We start from the raw sequence: 19,338 nt of genomic DNA on the forward strand, positions 1-19,338 counted from the left end.
CCCTCTGATGCCCTCTTGCAACACCTACTGTCTTACTTGGGTTTCTCTTACCTTGGACGTGGGGTAAATTCAGACTTAAATTGAAGAAAGTAGGGAAACCCACTAGACCATTCAGGTATGACCTAATCAAATCCCTTATGATTATACAGTGGAAGTGAGAAATAGATTTAAGGGACTAGATTTGATAGATAGAGTGCCTGATGAACTATGGACAGAAGTTCGTGACTTTGTACAGGAGACAGGGATCAAGACCATCCCCAAGGAAAAGAAATGCAAAACAGAAAAATGGCTGTCTGAGGAGGCCTTACAGATAGCTGTGAAAAGAAAAGAAGCGAAAAGCAAAGGAGAAAAGGAAAGATATACGCATCTGAATGCAGAGTTCCAAAGAATAGCAAGGAGAGATAAGAAAGCCTTCCTCAGTGATCAATGCAAAGAAATAGAGGAAAACAACAGAATGGGAAAGACTAGAGATCTCTTCAAGAAAATTAGAGATATCAAGGGAACATTTCATGCAAAGATGGGCTTGATAAAGGACAGAAGTGGTATGGACCTAACAGAAGCAGAAGATATTAAGAAGAGGTGGCAAGAATACAGAGAAGAATTGTACAAAAGAGATCTTCATGACCCAGATAATCATGATGTATAATCACTCACCTAGAGCCAGACATCCTGGAATGTGAAGTCAAGTGGGCCTTAGAAAGCATCACTACGAACAAAGCTAGTAGAGGTGATGGAATTCCAGTTGAGCTATTTCAAATCCTAAAAGATGATGCTGTGAAAGTGCTGCACTCAATATGCCAGCAAATTTGGAAAACTCAGCAGTGGTCACAGGACTGGAAAAGGTCAGTTTTCATTCCAATCCCAAAGAAAGGCAATGCCAAAGAATGCTCAAACTACCGCACAATCGCACTCATCTCACACACTAGTAAAGTAATTCTCAAAATTCTCCACGCCAGGCTTCAGCAGTACGTGAACCGTGAACTTCCAGATGTTCAAGCTGGTTTTAGAAAAGGCAGAGGAACCAGAGATCAAATTGCCAACATCCGCTGGATCATGGAAAAAGCAAGAGAGTTCCAGAAAAACATCTATTTCTGCTTTATTGACTATGCCAAAGCCTTTGACTGTGTGGATCACAATCAACTGTGGAAAATACTGAAAGAGATGGGAATACCAGACCACCTAATCTGCCTCTTGAGAAACCTGTATGCAGGTCAGGAAGCAACAGTTAGAACTGGACATGGAACAACAGACTGGTTCCAAATAGGAAAGGGAGTATGTCAAGGCTGTATATTGTCACCCTGCTTATTTAACTTCTATGCAGAGTACATCATGAGAAACGCTGGGCTGGAAGAAGCACAAGCTAGAATCAAGATTGCTGGAAGAAATATCAATAACCTCAGATATGCAGATGACACCACCCTTATAGCAGAAAGTGAAGAGGAACTAAAAAGCCTCTTGATAAAAGTGAAAGTGGAGAGTGAAAAAGTTGGCTTAAAGCTCAACATTCAGAAAACGAAGATCATGGCATCTAGTCCCATCACTTCATGGGAAATAGATGGGGAAACAGTGGAAACAGTGTCAGACTTTATTTTTTTGTGCTCCAAAATCACTGCAGATGGTGATTGCAGCCATGAAATTAAAAGACGCTTACTCCTTGGAAGGAACGTTATGGCCAACCTAGATAGCATATTAAAAAGCAAAGACATTACTTTGCCACCCAAGTCTGTCTAGTCAAGGCTATGGTTTTTCCAGTGGTCATGTATGGATGTGAGAGTTGGACTGTGAAGAAAGCTGAGCGCCAAAGAATCAATGCTTTTGAACTATGGTGTTGGAGAAGACTCTTGAGAGTCCCTTGGACTGCAAGGAGATCCAACCAGTCCATTCTGAAGGAGATCAGCCCTGGGATTTCTTTGGAAGGAATGATGCGGAAGCTGAAACTCCAGTAGTTTGACCACCTCATGTGAAGAGTTGACTCATTGGAAAAGACTGTGATGCTGGGAGGGATTGGGGGCAGGAGGAGAAGGGGACGACAGAGGATGGGATGGCTGGATGGCATCACCGACTCGATGGATGTGAGTCTGAGTGAACTCCGGGAGTTGGTGATGGACAGGGAGGCCTGGCATGCTGCGATTCATGGGGTCGCAAAGAGTCAGACACGACTGAGTGACTGAACTGAACTGAAGTAGTAGATAGTACTGTACGTATGCCAACCCCAACCTCCCAATTCATGCCCGCCCCTTTCCCCCTTTGGTATCCATAAATTTGCTCTCTGTAGCTGTGTGTCTATTTCTGCTTTGCAGATAAGTTCATCTGTATCATTTCTCTAGATTACACATATAAGTGATATTAAACAATATTTGTTTTTCTCTTTCTGACTTACTTCACACAGTATGACAGTCTCTAGATCCTTCCATGTCTCTGCAAATGGCGTAACTTCATTCCTTTTTATGGCTGAGTAATATTCCATTGTATATATGTACCACATCCAGGTCTCCTGCATTGCAGGCAGATTCTTTACCATCTGAGCCACCGGGGAAGCCCTCAACATTCCATTGTATATATGTACCACATCCTCTTTATCCATTCCTCTGTTGATAGACATATAAGTGAAGTGAAGTGAAGTCGCTCAGCCGTGTCTGACTCTTTGCGACCCCAGGGACTGTAGCCTACTAGGCTCCTCCGTCTGTGGGATTTTCCAGGCAAGAATACTGGAGTGGTTTGCCATTGCCTTCTCCGGATAGACATATAGGTTGCTTCCAAGTCCTGGCTATTGTAAACAGTGCTGCAGTGAACACTGGGGTTCATGTATATTTTTAAAATTTTTATTTATTTATTTACTTTTGGGTGGGCTGGGTCTTCACTGCTGCGTGTGGACTTTCTCCTGTTCCAGGGAGCAGGGCCTACTCTTTCTTATGGGCTTCTCACTGGTGGCTTCTCTTGTTGCGGAGTACGGGCTCCAGAGTGTGGTCTCAGTATTTGTGGCTTATTTGCTCTGTGGCATGTGGAATCTTCCCCAACCAGGGATGGAATCCATGTCCCCTGCATTGGCAGGTGGACCACCAGGGAAGTCCCCTCCATGTGTCTTTTTGAATTATGGTTTTCTCCAGGTATAGCCCCAGGAGTGGGATTGCTGGCTGATGTGGGAGTTCTGTTTTTAGGTTTTTGAGGAACCTCCATACTGTTCTCCATAATGGTGGTACCAATTTACATTTCCACCAACAGTGTAAGAGGGTTCCCCTTTCTTCATACTCTCTCCGGCACTTATTTGTTCTGTAGATTTTTTGGTGATGCCCATTCTGACCACTGTGAGGTGATACCTCATGGTAGTTTTGATTTGCGTTTGTCTAATAATTAGTGATGTTGAGCATCTTGTCACGTGTGTTTTTGGCCATGTAGATGTCTTCTTTGGAGAAATATCTATTCACATCTTCCACCCATTTTTTCATCGGGTCATTTGCTTTTGATATTGAGCTGCATGAGCTGTTCGCATATTTTGGAGATTAATCTCTTGTCAGTTGCTTCACTTGCAAATATTTTCTCCCATTCTGAGGGTCTTTTCATTTTGTTTATGGTTTACTGTGCAAAAGCTTTTAGGTTTAATTAGGTCCCATTTGTTCAACTAATGAACTTTGTATCCACTCACTGTAGAATTAGGTAGCCTGTGTGTCCTGGGCCCAGGGACATAAAAAGTGCAGGCAAAGGCCTCACAAAAATCGCAGTAACAGTGCAACCCCGCCTCCCAGCCCCGGGGAAGGAGAAGATACCTGGCCCACCTTGCATCCACTGAGTGTCTCCTGGCCCATGCTGCTGCTGTTGCTGCTAAGTCACTTCAGTCGTGTCCGACTCTGTGCGACCCCATAGATGGCAGCCCACCAGGCTCCCCCGTCCCTGGGGTTCTCCAGGCAAGAACACTGGAGTGGGTTGCCATTTCCTTCTCCAATGCATGAAAGTGAAGAGTGAAAGTGAAGTCACTCAGTCGTGTCTGACTCTAGCAACCCCATGGATGCAGCCTACCAGGCTCCTCCGTCCATGGGATTTTCCAGGCAAAAGTACTGGAGTGGAGTGCCATTGCCTTCTCTGCTCCTGGCCCATAGAGGGCCTCATTTTCCTCAGCTTCTCATCACATCAAGTAGTAGTTCTCTGTTTAGAACTGGCTGGGTCTTGGTGTCAGCTCCACCAGCTGTGGTTGTGGGACCCACCTTCTCCTGCCTTGGGAAAATCAACATCCCTCTCATCTCCAGCATTTCAGATCATCTCTGGTTCCCAAGACTCCCCAAACTCACAAGAGTGGCTCATGGGAAAGGTATGCTCTAGCTTGATGGCTTTCATGGTGATAGTCCTCAAAAAGGCTTTTTGTACAAAGACCTCCCTGTACCTGATCTTGTTTGATCCTCAGAACAAACACCTGGATATGGATAAATATTAACCTCCTTTATAAAATAGGTGAATTGAGGCTCAGTTGGAGAACCTATGTGATTTGCCTAAGGTCAATCAGCTAGAAAGTGTAAAAGTCAGACCCAGGGCTCTCTGCATGAGACACAGTGCCAAACATCTCGCCTGTGGGTGACAGTGAGGGGCCCAGGAGAGCAAGTCTCCACACCCCTGCCACTCCAATGTCTCCAGGGGACCCCTTCATGGATCCCAGGGATCTCAAGTATCATCTCTCCCTGAATAGCCGAGAAGTGAAAAGGGAAGGAGAGACTCCAAGTCAGCATTCCTGGGCACAACCCTCGGGAGGCCTCAGCCCAAACCAAACGGCAGGATTGGTGAGGTAATGTGGGGGTGGAGATGCCTCAGCCCCCCACACCATGCCGCTGCCCTCTGCATTTCAGTGGACCAGTGAATTCAAACTCCACTTGGCCTAATGGGATAGCCTCCAGGTCATTGATCCTGCTGTACTCCCTTCTCAGAAAACCTTCTCCACCCTCTGTGCTCCCCTGGGTCTCCGTGGACTCCTCAGATGCTAAGTATTATGAGAACCTTATTGGTTACCCTCACCACCGTTGTTGTCCTCCCGTTACCAAATCATGAGCTTCTCCAGGGGTGAAGAGACTGCTGATACAGAGTAGGTTTCGAGCTAAATTGGATGCACATGAGCAGAAATTCCTTCCCCCTTCAAGGAATCTCATTATTCTCCGCTCTCCCCCTCTGACGCTGCTTCCCCTTTACAAGCCCCAAATCCCACCTCCTTCACTACCCAGTTCAAGGACCTCCCCTCTTCCAGAAGCCCTTCCCAGCTACTCCCGCCCTCAGTGAGCTCTTTGTCTCCTGAACTGTGGAGCTCTCAAAGGGATGTTTTGAGGATTCAGTCAGATAACGTAAATAAAATGTTAGAACATGATTTGGCACATTCCAAAGGCTGGATAAATTTGGACGCCTTGTGACTAAGAGATGCCTCTCTGCTTCCTCGTCTTGGCACAGTCTGAGAGCCACCAGGGGGCGCCCTCTGAACAAAAATCCCTGTCACCGAAGACGGGCTGGAGTGTCCTTCCCACTCCCCTCCACCCCACCCCCGATAACTGAGAGTGAGAGTTGGGGTTTCATTACCTAAAAGGTGGGTATATGAACTTCAGGTTATATGAAAGAGGAGTAGAAAGGATGAGGTGAATAATGGAAAGAACACCCTTTTGCCTGCTCCTTCGTTTCCTGATGGAGGCTGAGGAAACGGGGTGTGCGTGCACCGGCGGTGCCTTCCAATAGCACATACTTGGTGCTTTCCAGGCAATGTGTTTTCTGACCTCTGTCTTCAATGCAGCCTTCTTCCAGTATTTCAGGAGGGTGAGTCTTTGCTATTTAGGAAAAACATGGCCACATCTATCCTTTCAGCCGTCCCATGAGAGTTCCATCAGCGCTCCCATTTTATGGATCAAGAAACTGAGTCCGAGAAGAATACAATGAGTGACACTTTCCTTGGATGCCCTGAGTAACAGCCTCGCACCCCCTCGCAGGCCTGAATCCCCTGGCACCCCTTCCACAGGCTCAGTTCTGTGTATAATCTCCTTTTATCTGGGTTGATGACCTTGCCTCACGGCCTCCTTCGACTGAAAGCCACCGCCATCGGATCGGATTTTCCCGGCACGGGTTTTCCCTTGGTTCCGCTCTACAGTATCCCGGGGCGGCAGGGACAGAGGCTGCCGCCGTTGCTCTGAACCCTAAGGGGTTAAGGCCTGTGTCCCGCCCCTTTTCCCGCCAGGCTGGCGGGAGTATGAATAGGCTCGCTCCCACTCCCGACTCCCAGTCGCTCCGGTTGCTCCTCGCCCCGCCCCGTCATTGTCCCCATCCGCGTCTTTTCCCTTCCGTCCCCAAAGCTTTGAGAGCTGCTGGCTTCTCCTGGTGCTCCAAGTCTCTCCACCTTCGGTGGGTCAGACGAGCAGGATGGAGGGCTGCCTGGGGGAGGAATCTTTTCAGATGTGGGAGCTCAACCGGCGCCTGGAGGCCTACCTGGCCCGGGTCAAGGCGCTAGAAGAGCAGAATGAGCTGCTCAGCGCGGAGCTCGGGGGTCTCCGGGCACAGGCCGGAGACACCTCCTGGAGGGCTCGTGCCGACGACGAGCTGGCGGCCCTACGGGCCCTCGTCGACCAGCGCTGGCGGGAGAAGCACGCGGCCGAGGTGGCGCGCGACAACCTGGCAGAAGAGGTGGAGGGCGTGGCGAGTCGGTGCCAGCAGCTGCGGCTGGCCCGGGAGCGGACCGCGGAGGAGGTGGCCCGCAGCCGGCGTGCGGTCGAGGCCGAGAAATGCGCCCAGGCCTGGCTGAGCACCCAGGCTGCGGAGCTGGAGCGCGAGCTGGAGGCTCTGCGAGTGGCGCACGAGGAGGAGCGCGCCGGCCTGAACGCGCAGGCTGCCTGCGCCCCCCGCGGCCCCGCTCCGCCCCGGGGTCCCCCCGCGCCGGCCCCCGAGGTGGAGGAGCTGGCTCAGCGGCTGGGCGAGGCGTGGCGTGGGGCAGTGCGCGGCTACCAGGAACGCGTGGCGCACATGGAGACGTCGCTGGGCCAGGCCCGCGAGCGGCTGGGCCACGCGATGCAGGGCGCCCGCGAGGGTCGCCTGGAGCTGCAGCAACTCCAGGCAGAGCGCAGCGGCCTTCAGGAGCGCAGGGCCGCGCTGGAGCAGAGGCTGGAGGGCCGCTGGCAGGAGCGGCTGCGGACCACTGAGCAGTTCCAGGTGAGGAAGCCGGGGGCGGGGACTGGGCAAGACAAGGCTTCAGGAAGTCCTTTTGGGGTTCAGAGACCTGGGAAGGGGAGTGGGCAGTGGGGGTGGCTGTAGATTTAGGGGCCACTTTTTAGAAAACCATGCCTGGTGCCGCCAGCCTGGACCCTCATAACTCTGTCTAGTGCAGGGTTGGAGGTTCAGAGTCCTCTCAAAGCACACCTCGAAGGGCCGACAGGCCCAAGACGTTGCAGCAGCCTCCTCCCTGTCTGAATGGCACCCTCCCACCCTGATGGCCCCTGGGCGCCTCCCTAGGCTCTGCTATCACTCAGAAGATGCTCAGGATTTGGCCTCTCAGTCTCCAAGTTCTCAACGGCCCTCCTCCCCCTGGCAGGAGAGGTGAGGGGCCCTGGATGAGGGGCCACCAGCCCCTTCTCCCTTGTCAGGGCTCTTCAGCTCCTGAGTACATTCCAGAGGCCTGGGACAGCTGCTCCCCCTCACACTGCGCAGATGTGACCAACAGCTGAGAAAACAGCCTCCTGCCTGGCCCAGACAGACGTCTCACTATCCCCCACTCCCCCTTCAGAGGAGAAAGATTCCAGAACTTGAGAACGTGTGGGAAGTGGAGGGGGCGGGGCCGAGGGTGGGGAGCGGGAGACAGTGGCTGGGACCCTGGCGGTTTGGCTTCCAGTCCTGCAGGCTCCAGGCCTGTTGATTAATCGTTTTTCCTTCTGCTTCCACTTTTCCCCCTTCTCCTCCTCTCTGTAACCCATCTCCTCTCCTCCCTCACCTCCCCCTTCCTGTGGGAGTTGAATTCTGAGCCGCATGTGCTACCATTTAATCAGCATCCTCAGAGGAGGAGCCAGGCCGTGGGATAGGATTGAGAGGGGCCCTTCGCAGAGGCTCCAGAAGGGGGTTTTCTGGGCAGGGAGTGGGGTAGGGGAGGCAGGAATCTGCTCTGCGGAGAAGTTAATCAGGAAGCGAAGCTGCTGCTGCAGCAGCCAAGGGGGGTGGAAGTGAGTGAGGGGGAAGGAGCCCTCCCCTTCACTGACTACCTCTGGGTTGCTCTGCAGCTGGCCGTGGAGGCCCTGGAGCAGGAGAAACAAGGCCTCCAGAGCCAAATCGCCCAGGTCCTGGAAGGTCGGCAGCAGCTGGCACACCTCAAGATGTCCCTCAGCCTGGAGGTGGCCACATACAGGTAGAACCTGACCCTGACCCATGGGGACGCACAGATGCACAAGTCCATGTGGGGGCAGACTCCTCGCCTGAAGGGGCCCAGAGCCACGGGTGGGGTGGGGGCTCTGCCACCACTTGGTCCTGTGACCCTAGGCTGATTCCTTCCACCTAAGCCCACCTGCTCTCCTGTGGGTTCAAGACCGGAGAAGTATCTTGTGCCCAGGAGACCCTCCAAGGAGCGGTGATATAGCTGAGTGGGACAGCCTCGAAGGAGAAGGCTGGACACCTAGAGGTCATCTGCATCCAGAACATTACTCCCAAGGGGCTGAAAAGCCCAGTCCCTGTGTGTGCACACTCAAACCAAGAGGGTGATGTCCTTGAGCAGCCTCAGGAAGGAGGAACCGCAGGTGTGGGCTGGTGGCACCGACTTGCCACCTGACCTGGGCCTCAGTCTCCCGGTCTAGAGGATGGGAGATGGGCTAGGTGACAACCAAAGTCCCTTCCATCCTGAATGTCCGGGGGCCTGACTCCTATCAAGCCTTGGTACCCTTGGCCTTGGCCTTGCCCAGCCCATCTACTGACCATACCCTGTTGGCTCAGGAAAGGTTGAGACCAAGGAAGTGCTGCTTCTCTGGCTCTGTGGCCTTGGGCAAACCCACAGTCTCGCCTGGGAAACTGATCTGGTTAGCCAAGGCCCCACTGATGGAGCCTGAGGAAAGAAGGGGCTTTGCCATGGTGAAGGATTGCGTACTGCAAGCCCGCAGGGTGGGGCCAGGGCTGGAGAGCCTATGAGGACAATGCCCCGAGAATCCACAGATGAACAAAAGCAGGGGCCCTGGAAAAATCTCAGGAGGGGAGGGGAGGCAGGGCCCAGAGGAGGAAAGTCAGTGAGGCTCCAAGGAAGAGAAGGGAGGGGCTCCACCTCCACAGAGATCAGAGAGCAGCTCGGTGCTGCAGCAGGAAGAACTGAGAAAACGCTAACCAGACTCAGAGATGATGAAGAAGAGCACAGAGCCGGTAGATGTTCGGCATAACTTGTTGAATTGATCGGTCCTCCTTCCCCGCAACTGGTCCCCTCTTTCTTAGTCCCCATGGGACACTAAGGCAGGGGCGTGGACACAAAGACCTTCATTGCCCTGAAAGGCTTGGGATCCAGAGTACTTAGAGATCCCCAGATAAGAGCCTTGACCCCTAGTCAAACCACTGAGGGGAAAGGCCTGGGCAGGCTTAACCTGGGTTTTGAGGCATGAAAAGGATTTGGAGAGAGGGAGCTGAATTCTTTTGTTTTTGTCTGTAACCAGCTCTGGGGGCCCTGGGGGAGGAGGAGGAGGAGGGGGGAGCCTATCCCATGGGAACGGCCTGAGAATTCCCACTTCCCCAGGGAAGCCCCCTCCTCAGACCCTCCAGATGGCGGTGTGGACAAAGGCAGCAATTAGCATGAGAATCGGCCCCCCACCCGGAGGATGAGGTCATAGGCCTGGGATGGGGAGGGGACTAGTCTAAGCGCTGTGTGGGGGTGTGTGTGCACGGTCGACTGTGTGGGAACCGCTTGTGTGTCTGTGAGTCCAGCTGTGTGTTCAAATAAGTGTGTGACTCTGTGTGAGCAAGTGTGTGCTATCTGTGGGTATGACCATGTGATTTCATTGGCAGAGCCAAGCACAACCCCATTGTGGCTTTTGTGTGATAGTGGTGAAAGTGAGGAGGAGGCCTGCCAGGCGGGGCCTGTGACTTTCCCCTGGCTGGCTGGCCTGCTGGCCTGTGGGCAGAGGGCTGACCCGGCTTTTCTTCCCTCGTCCCCAGGACCCTCCTAGAGGCTGAGAACTCACGGCTGCAGACACCTGCAAGCGGATCCAAGGCTTCCCTCAGCTTTCTGGGTAAGAGGAGGGGCCAGGTTTCCCCCAGAACTTTACCTTTGCTTCCTCTTCATACCCCAGAGCGATTCATTTTCTGAGATGAGAAGCAGGAAAGCCTAATTCTTGACCCCATGGCCCCTAACATCAATGAGCATGCTCTTAGCGCAGCCCAAAAAAGGCAGGAGCAGGGTCAGGGTACTCCTCCCCATCCCAGCTGATCTGTCCTGACACCATTTTCCCCCCTCTGCCTTTCCAGACCCTAAGCTGGAGCTACATTTCCCTGGGACCCCAGAGGGCCGGCGTCCGGGACCTCTGCTTTCTGTCCTGAGCCCTACTCCCCTCTCCTCACCTTTGCCTGGTACCCTTGAAACACCTGTGCCAACCTTTCTGAAGAGCCAGGAATTCCTTCAGGCCCGCACCCCGACCTCAGCCAGCACCCCCATCCCACCCACCCCTCAGGCTCCCTGCCCTGCTGTAGATGCCGAGATCAGAGCCCAGGATGCCCCTGTGTCCCTGCCCCAACCACGAGTTGGGAGGCAACAGGTGCCAGAAGTCATGTGGGCTGAAGCCAAGGTGGCCATCCCTGCCAGCGTCCTGCCGGGACCAGAGGAGCCTGGGGGCCAGCAACAAGAGCCCAGTCCAAGCCAGTCCCCTGAAGATCATGCCTCCCTGGCTCCAGCCCTCAGCCCTGACCACTCCAGTCTAGAGGCCAAAGATGGAGAACCCAGTGCATCTAGAGAGTCCAGCAGATCCCAGGAGGAAGATGAAGGCCAACTCTGGGGGCTGGCAGAGAAAGAAACAGTGGTTGAGGCCAAAGCAGTGAGCAGCTTGCAGCAGGAAACGTGTCAAGAAGAGGCGGGTCTGGATGTGAAAGAAATCCAAGACGCCCAAGGCCCTTTGGAAAAAGAAGCTCTGAACTCTCTGGAAGAAGAGATTCAAAAGCCATCGATTCCACTGGAAAAACAGAGCCATGAGACTATACGATCTCTAGAGAAGGAAAATCTGGAATCTCTGAGGTCTTTGGAAGAAGAAAACTTAGAAACACTAAAAATACTAGAAAAGGAGAATCAAGAATTATTGAAGTCTTTAGAAGGAAAGGAGACGGAGGTAATGAGATCTCTAGAAAAAGAAACTCTAGAACTACTTAAGCCTATAGGAAAAGAGGATCCACAGACATTGCCATCTCTAGGAAAGGAGAATCAAGAAATAATGAGGTCTCTTGAAGTTAATGTAGAGACATTCTTATATCCAGGAAAGGAAAATCAAGAATTAGTGAGGTCTTTAGAAGAGGAGAACACTGAGTTATTGAGAACTCTAGAAAAGGAGAGTCAAGAGCCACTGAGATGTCAAGAAGTAGAGAACCAGGGAACACTGAGACTCCTAGCCAAAGATAATCAGGAGCCACTGAGGTCTCTAGAAGAAGAAGACCAGGAGACGTCAAGACCGCTAGGGGAAGAGAATCACGAATCCCTGCGGGCTCCAGAAGATGAGAATCATGAGGCTTTGAGACCTCTAGAAAGAGACAAACCAGAGTCCCTGAGTTCTTTAGAAGAAGACCAGGAGGCAATGAGACCTCCAGAAAGAGAAGACCAGGAGCTGCTGAGGTCTCTAGAAAAAGAAGACCAGGAGCCACTGAGGTCTCTAGAAGAAGACCAGGAGGCAGTGAGACCTCTAGAAGAAGAAAACCAGGAGCCACTGAGGTCTCTAGAAAAAGAAAAAGAGGAGTCACTGAGGTCTCTAGAAGACCAGGAGGCAGTGAGACCTCTAGAAGAAGAAAACCAGGAGCCGCTGAGGTCTCTAGAAAAAGAAAAACAGGAGGCGATGACACCTCCAGAAGAAGAAAAACAGGAGCCGCTGATGTCTCTAGAAGAAGACCAGGAGGAAATGAGAGCTCTAGAAGAAGACCAGGAGACAGTGAGACCTCTAGAAAAAGAAAAACAGGAGTCACTAAGGTCTCTAGAAGACCAGGAGGCAATGAGACCTCCAGAAGAAGAAAACCAGGAGCCGCTGAGGTCTCTAGAAAAAGAAAAACAGGAGGTGATAAGACCTCCAGAAGAAGAAAAACAGGAATTACTGAGATCTCTAGAAGACCAGGAGGCAATGAGATCTCTAGAAGAAGAAAGCCAGATGACATTGAGCCCTCTAGAAAAAGTGAAACCAGAGACACTAAAGTCTCTTGGAAAAGATCAGGAGATAGTTAGACCTCTTGAAAAAGAGAATCAAGAGTTATTAAGGTCCCTAAATGAAGAGAGTACAGAGGCAGTGAGGTCTTTAGAAACAGAGACTCCAGAACCACTAAAGCCTACAGAAGAGGAAAACCTGGAAATACTGAAACCTCTAGAAAAGGAAAGTCAAGAGACACTGGGGTCTGTGGAAGGGAACCACGAGACACTGAGACCCCCAGAGAAGGAGAATCAAGAGTCACTGGGCTCTCTGGCAGAGTGGAACGTGGAGAATTTGCAGTCTCTAGAGGAGGCCGACAAGGGAAGTCTAAGGCACTTGGAAGAGGAAGAGGACGTGGAGCAGGAAGAGAGTCAGGCGTCACTGAGGCCCCTGGAGGAGCAGGGGCAGGAGCTGCCACTCTCTGCACAGCAGCAGAAGTGGGGAGATGCAATGCAGGGGCACCAAGAACTGGATCAGGAGCGGCCCCCGGGGAGGGCTGGAGTGGACAGTGGGGATGGGGCAGAGCTGGAACTGAAAGAACTGGATAGCTCCCCTGCGGAGGGGGAGGTGGTGGAGCAGGGGCAGCTGCAGCTGACAGCCACAGGTGAGGCCTGGGGCCCAGGTGAGGGGCAGCCAGGCAGCCCTGAGCCCAAAGAGCAGAGGCTCCCAGCTGAGGGCGCCGGAGGGGCAGAAGGCGCTGCGGGCCTCCAGGACCCTGAGGAGCAGCCAGAGAAGGTGGGGGCCCTGGGCCTCCCGGCTGCCCAGGGAATGTCAGAGGTGATGGAGCCCGAGTTGGAAGATGAGGATGTGGCCCCAGGGGGTGGCCGAGCCTCCCCAGAGGTCACCTTGGAGTTAGAGAGGGCCATGGGCAGGTCTGAGGGAGTGGAACGGGGACCCGAGCAGGAGGCAGTAAAGCTGGAGGACCCAGGTGGCCTGGCCAGAGAGGAGGTGATGGAGCCGCCCCTGGGGGAGGAAGGTGTGGCAGCAAAGAAGGTACAGGGCTTGGAAGGGCCCAGAAAGGAGCTGGAGGAGGCAGGCACTCTGGAGCCTGAGGTCTCCACATTGTCCGTGAAGAGCAGAGACCCGCTGGAGACTCCTAGGGACTGGGAGGAGTCAGAATCTGGGGCCCTTGGGAAAACAGAGGAGCCAGTCTCAGCTGAGACCTTGTGGTCTCACGAGGGAAGTGATACCCTCCAGCCCAGGCCCCTGGGGTCAGAGGGAGCTGAGGAGGATGCCAAACCGCTGCTGGGGCCCCCTGGTCTGAGGCCCACTGAGTCCTGCTCGCCCAGCCTAATCCCTGAAGATGCCTCTGGGCCCCAGCCCCTGGCTGAGGGGAACCAAGAAGCCAGCTGGGGGCTGGAGGGCAGGGCTGAGGTCCTGGGAAAGGCAGACGGTGAGCAGGAGGATCTGGGCTCTGGGGGGATCCCTGAGGGCCTCCAGGAGGAAGGGGAGGAGAGCAGAGAAGAGAGCGAGGCGGATGAGCTAGGGGAGACCCTTCCTGACTCCACTCCCCTAGGCCTCTACCTCAGGTCCCCCGCTTCCCCCAAGTGGGACCTGCCTGGAGAGCAGAGGCCCTCCCCTCAAGGGGAGCCCGGAAAGGAAGGCTGGGGTCCTGTGGTCCCAGCCTCCAAGAGCCTTGGGGCCCAGCCCTCAGAGGAGGAAGAAGAGGAGGGAGCTGAGGAGAAGGGACGTGGCCATGACTCTGAGCTGTCGGAAGAGTTTGAGGACCTGGGGACTGAGGCTTCTCTCCTTCCCGGGGTTCCCGGGGAGGGGGAAGAACCTCTGAACCAAGTGCCCCAGCTGCTCCTGGAGCCTGCAGCCTGGGATCGTGATGGTGAATCTGACGGATTTGCAGATGAGGAAGAGAGCGGGGAGGAGGGAGAGGAAGAAGATGAAGAAGAGGGGAGGGAGCCAGGGCCAGGGCGCTGGGGGTCAGCGCCCTCTGTGGGCAGCCTCCCCGCCCTGAGTGGCCCTCAGGGAGGTCACCTTCTGGGGTCTGAGACCGTGGGTGTCAGTGTCCCCTGGGACGATGGCCCAAGGGGCGCGGCAGCCGACGCCCCCGTGACTGCCCTGGAGACTGAGTCCCAGAACAGCACTGAAGCCTCAGGCTCAGAGGAAGAGTCTGATGCTGCTCCCCTGGAGACGGAGGACCAGGTCCCTGGCCCTCTGGGGACCCTCAGCGGGGTGGAGGACACCCTTGATGGTGGTGGCCCAGGCCCCAGCCTGAAGGAAGAGCTGGAGCACGTGAATGGGGGCGTGGTGAACGGGCTGGAGCAGTCCGAGGAGGGAGGCCAGGGGAAACCGGGGGCTGCTGGGGGGGACCGAGGGAGCCCCTCAGAGGAGGAGGGGGCTTCCCTGAAGGCCCCATGGGCAGGGGCTCCTCTTCACCTGGGCCAAGGCCAGTTCCTGAAGTTCAGTCAGAGAGAAGGTGATGGAGACTCCTGGTCCTCAGGGGAGGACTAGAGAGAGCTCTCCTACACGGAGGCATTGGGAGGAGGGGCGTCCCCAACCCCCTCCCTGCTCGGGGCAGCACCCTTAACCTGCACTCTCTTGACCTGTGGTTTCTATCCCAGAGGCCCGGCTGGCCAAGGGGAAACGGGTGTGGCAAAGGGGCCCGGTCCAAGCGTGGAATAGCTTGGGAATAGCTGCCAGCCCCCTGGCCTCTGCATAGCGGGGACAGCCTGCCTGCACTGTCCTGTGGGGCTGAAGCCAACTGAACCTGTAGGACTAGCCCCTCCTTTCCACCGCAGCTCCTTTCCTCCCATCCCATTAGCTGGAAAAGGCCAGGGCTCAGCGGCCCCTCCAAAGGGAGGGGCTGTGGTGGTCCATGTGCCAGGGCTTACCAGCTCTGCCCTTCCTCCCTGCACCCTCATGAGATGGTTGGCCAGTGGCTAATGAGGGTGGGGGGTGCTCCTGTGTCCTGACCCCCCCATAGACCTGCCATGTGGTGGCCCCGTCTGGCTCATCCCTGCCTGAATAAAGTAATGCCTCCGCCTACAAAGTCTGGACTCTTCCTTCCTTAATTCAGGGGGGCCTCAGGGTTGACGCAGAGGCAGAAGAGCCGGGGTAGAGGGGAGCAGGAGACGCTGGTGTTGGGGAGGGGCTGCCTGCTGAGGAGAGAAGATTCTGGAAGGCCTCATGGTGGAGACAAGCCAGGCAGATGAAGGCTGGGGAGGGCTGGGGGTGCTGCTTGATCGGGGACTGGGGGTGCCAACCCAGGTGACCTTGGCGCCTGCAGAAACCAGGCTTGTCATCATCTCTGCCCACAGCGCTGATTACAGGGATTAGGGCTTGGGGCCACCCCCACCCTCGCATGTCCTCCCTGCCAGCCCCTCAGCGCCGCCAGCATAATAAGCCCCCTTGCCCCCAAACCCAAACAATTGTCTGGCCTTGGTGTCTGCTCAGACTGGCTGGGTCAGAGCCGGGTGAGGGAAGAAGGAGGTCTGTTCTGCCTCAGTCTGGCTGTGTGGCCTCAGGTCAGTGCTCAACTTCTCTGAACCTCAGATTCTGCCACACAAGGACAGACAGACATGGGCCTCCCAGGGCAGAGAGAGCAGGGAGCAGGCTAGGGGAAGCCAGCAGGTTACAGGTTAGATCTTCAGTAGGACCTCCTTGCAAGCGGAAGCAGGAGACAGGGAAGACAAGAAAGTGGAGGTGAGGGGGGATAAACTGAAGCTGTCGGGTGAAACGAAAGAGCAGTGATGGGATATGCTGATGCCTGGGGTTAGATTGGGGGTCCACCCAGCCACAGCAACTTCCCAAGAATACCCCCCTTCCCAGGAGTTCTCTGGGTCCCTGTATAGATCCAGGAGGGACCAGGGGTGCCCAGATTAGGCTGGGCTTGAAGGCCTTGTAGTCAGGATACCCAAATAGAAGCCACTCCCCATCTGAGCTCTGGAGGGAAGAAAAGCAGGCCAGCGACACCTCTAAATACTCTGGGAGGGGGTGGGACAGGAGCTGCCAGATGAACATTCTCTGTTGGAGAGACAATCCCAAGGCCAGAGGCAGGCCCTTTCTTTTCTCGGGCCTCAGGCTGAGGCCAGGGGAAGATAAGAAGATGAAATCTCAACCCCTCTGACTTCAGCTCGTCCTCCCAACAAGGAGGGGGTGGACAGGAGGCCCCCGACAGGACCCCACTGTCTGCTTCTCTACCCACACCTTCTCTGCCTTCTGGGAATTTCTGTGTTGGTTATCCAGGCCTCCCATTTCACACACACCCTGGCCCTTGGGGTCTAGGATGCTGGCGGCCCTCCTGGCCTCCACTCTCCTTCCTGTGCCCATTGCTAACAAGGCCATGTCTGATCTCACCAGGCTGCCAGGCCTGGGGCCAGCACACGCATCCGGGCAAATAAGGCCCCCTTCCTGCTCCTCTGATGGGACAGACGAGCCCTGTACTTGGTCTCCCCAGGCCCTCAGGCACCCCCACTTAGGCGAAGGGCCAAGGACAGAGGCTGAGTCCTTCCCTGTGTCCGGGCCATCCTGCCACCCCCAACACACACACACCAGGGCCCCTAGTCCCCTGCAGAACTACCCAAACTATAGCCATTTCTGCTGACCATCTCTAAGAGGGGGAGGAATGTCAGTTAGAAGTGAGGACTCTCTAAAGGAGGTATGGCATGGGAGATGTGTCCTCTCTGGCAATGGAAGTCTGTGCAGCTGGAGAAATAACGGTTGGACGGAAACAGGGACTGTCAGCTGCTAATGGGGCATGCACTGTGCGCCACGGACCACGCTAGTGTTGGGAGTCCAGGGTTCCTGACCCGGAAAGCTCTGCCTTCTAATGGAACAAGGGCTTCTGAGTGGAAATCATATTTGGAAACGGAGACAGGCAGGAGATTGTGGGAGCAGACAGCAGGCGCCCACCTGATCTGAGCCGGGGGAGGCTGGGAGGAGGTGGTTAGGGAGCCGGAGCTGGCCAGTGTAGGGAGGAGGAGACAAGAGGAGGGGGAGGACAAGCATTCTAGCCAGAGGGAACAGCATGTGCAAAATCCTGGGGCAGGAAAACAAGTTTGGGCATTTGAGGGACAGAACGAAGGCTTGTGTGACCAGAAGGTGGAGAGTGAGGGGTAAAAAGGTTCACAATAAGGCTAAAGAGGAGTTGGGGGCCAGGGGGCTAAGGCCTCCCTAAGCAGCCAGGAAATACGGCTTTCAACCTAAGGGAAATGAGTCTCCTCTGAAGTAGTGAGATGACATGACCAGGTTTGCATGTTAAATAGAACTTGCCGGCTGCTGTGTGAGAGTGGACTGGGGTAGGTAGAAGGGCTTCAGGGTCTTGCCGTGGTCCAGGCAGGGGATGAGGGTAGCAGGGGGACTGGAGAGCAAGCACGGAAGGGAAGCAGAGTCTCAGGACTTGGTGATCCATTGTGGGAGACGGAAAGGTGGCGGCTCAGATGGTAAAGAATCCGCCCGCAATGCAAGAGACCCAGGTTCAATCCCTGGGTCAGGAAGATCCCCTGGAGAAGGAAATGGCAACCCACTCCAGTATTCTTGCCTGGAGAATTCCATGGACAGAGGATCCTGATGGGCTACAGTCCAAGAGGTCACAAAGAGTCAGGCACGACTGAGTGAGTAACACTTCACTTTACTTCTGGCCTAGAGGTCACCCAGAACAGAGCCCCCAGGAACTCCAGCTGGGAGGAGACACTTGGGCAGGAGCCTGAGAAGGAGGACCAGGGGACTGTGGTCCCTCGGAGACGGTGTTGTCTCGAAAGCCCTGGGACACTGTGGCCTTGGTCTGACACGGTGCCTGGGGGCCCCAGGGTGCTCAGTAACCACAGACTGAATAAATAAGTGAATGAATGAATGACTGTGATGAGGTCAGACAACAGGAAGCCCTCGGGAGGGTGGAGTCCCAGGGGAGGTAACCAGGAGGCAGCTCCCGCCATCCCCCACCCTCCCCAGCACTAGGACAAGTGGGAGGTTATTCTGGGGCCTCCTCTGGGTAAATATAGCCTCTGAACGGGGTGGGGGCAGGGTGGGGGGCCGGAGGTGGCTTCCTCGGTTTGTTTGGGGCACTTCCTTATAAGGCTGTGCGGGCCGAGGCGCCTGGGAGGGTGAGGTCAGGGGCTGAGTTCTCCATTCAGCCCAGCCTGATGCTGTCCCTGCCGCCCTGCCGCCGGCTGCTGCCAGAGTCGCAGAGGAAATCAAAGGCCTGGGCTTTGGGCTCTGGCCAAGGGAGCTCAGAGTGCGGCCTCTTAAAGGGCCCCTTCAGCCTCATGTCTATGCGGGAGCCCAGTCTAGGGTGGGACAGGGGGTCTGTCCAGGGTCCTCTCAGAAAGTGATGCCGGAGGCCTCGGTTTTCCCATCTGCACAATACCGCTCAGACTGGGTCATTCCCTGAGGCTCCATGCAGCTAGGAGACCCCGCAGCCTAACCTCTACCCTTCCCACTGCAGGGTCTACACTTTTTGCTCTGATCTCTCCCTGGTAGCTCAGCTGGTAAAGAATCCATCTGCAATGCAGGAGACCCTGCTTCAGTTCCTGGGTCAGGAAGATCCCCTTGAAGAAGGGAACAGGTACCAACTCCAGTATTCTTGCCTGGAGAATCCCATGGACAGAGGAGCCTTTTGGGCTAGAATCCATGGGGTTGCAAAGAATCAGACACAACTGAGCAACTTTCCCTGGAGACCAAAGACTCAGAGTCCATTCATTGCTCCCAAGGCCCTGGCCCCTTAGCCGCCTCAGCGCCCCACTCTCGGCCCCGCCTTGGGGCGCCAGCTGCTGCCATTTGACCCTGCGCCGTCACAGCCTCTGTCAGGAATGCCGTCCCGTCAGGCAGGCCTGGAGGAATGTGATTTAATTTCAGCTGGAATGTGCCCTCTGCGGCTGCCCCTAGAAAAGGGAGCGAATGGACACTAAGCCCACCTAAGCCCAGGAAACCCAAGAAGGCTCTGGGCTTGGGGACAGGCCCCTGGGTCCCTGTGAGGCCCCCACTCCCATCCCAGAGGGAATGGTAAGTTTCAGGACAGGTGCTGCAGCAGAAGACGTCATGTGAATGCCACTCT

The 19,338-nt window shown here is 55.0% G+C and overlaps 1 protein-coding gene across 1 annotated transcript; it reads left to right on the forward strand.

Annotated features, from left to right (window-relative positions):
- The first annotated feature begins 6,221 nt into the window (after positions 1-6,221).
- Positions 6,222-15,336, forward strand: NES (nestin). Its single transcript, XM_055583954.1, has 4 exons — positions 6,222-7,158; positions 8,217-8,341; positions 10,120-10,193; positions 10,429-15,336. The coding sequence occupies exons 1-4, from the start codon at positions 6,376-6,378 to the stop codon at positions 14,796-14,798; spliced, it is 5,352 nt and encodes a 1,783-aa protein (XP_055439929.1). The 5' UTR covers positions 6,222-6,375; the 3' UTR covers positions 14,799-15,336.
- The last annotated feature ends 4,002 nt before the right edge of the window (positions 15,337-19,338 follow it).

Source organism: Bubalus kerabau, chromosome 6, assembly GCF_029407905.1.
Source record: "Bubalus kerabau isolate K-KA32 ecotype Philippines breed swamp buffalo chromosome 6, PCC_UOA_SB_1v2, whole genome shotgun sequence".
NCBI classification, from domain to species: domain Eukaryota; kingdom Metazoa; phylum Chordata; class Mammalia; order Artiodactyla; family Bovidae; genus Bubalus; species Bubalus kerabau.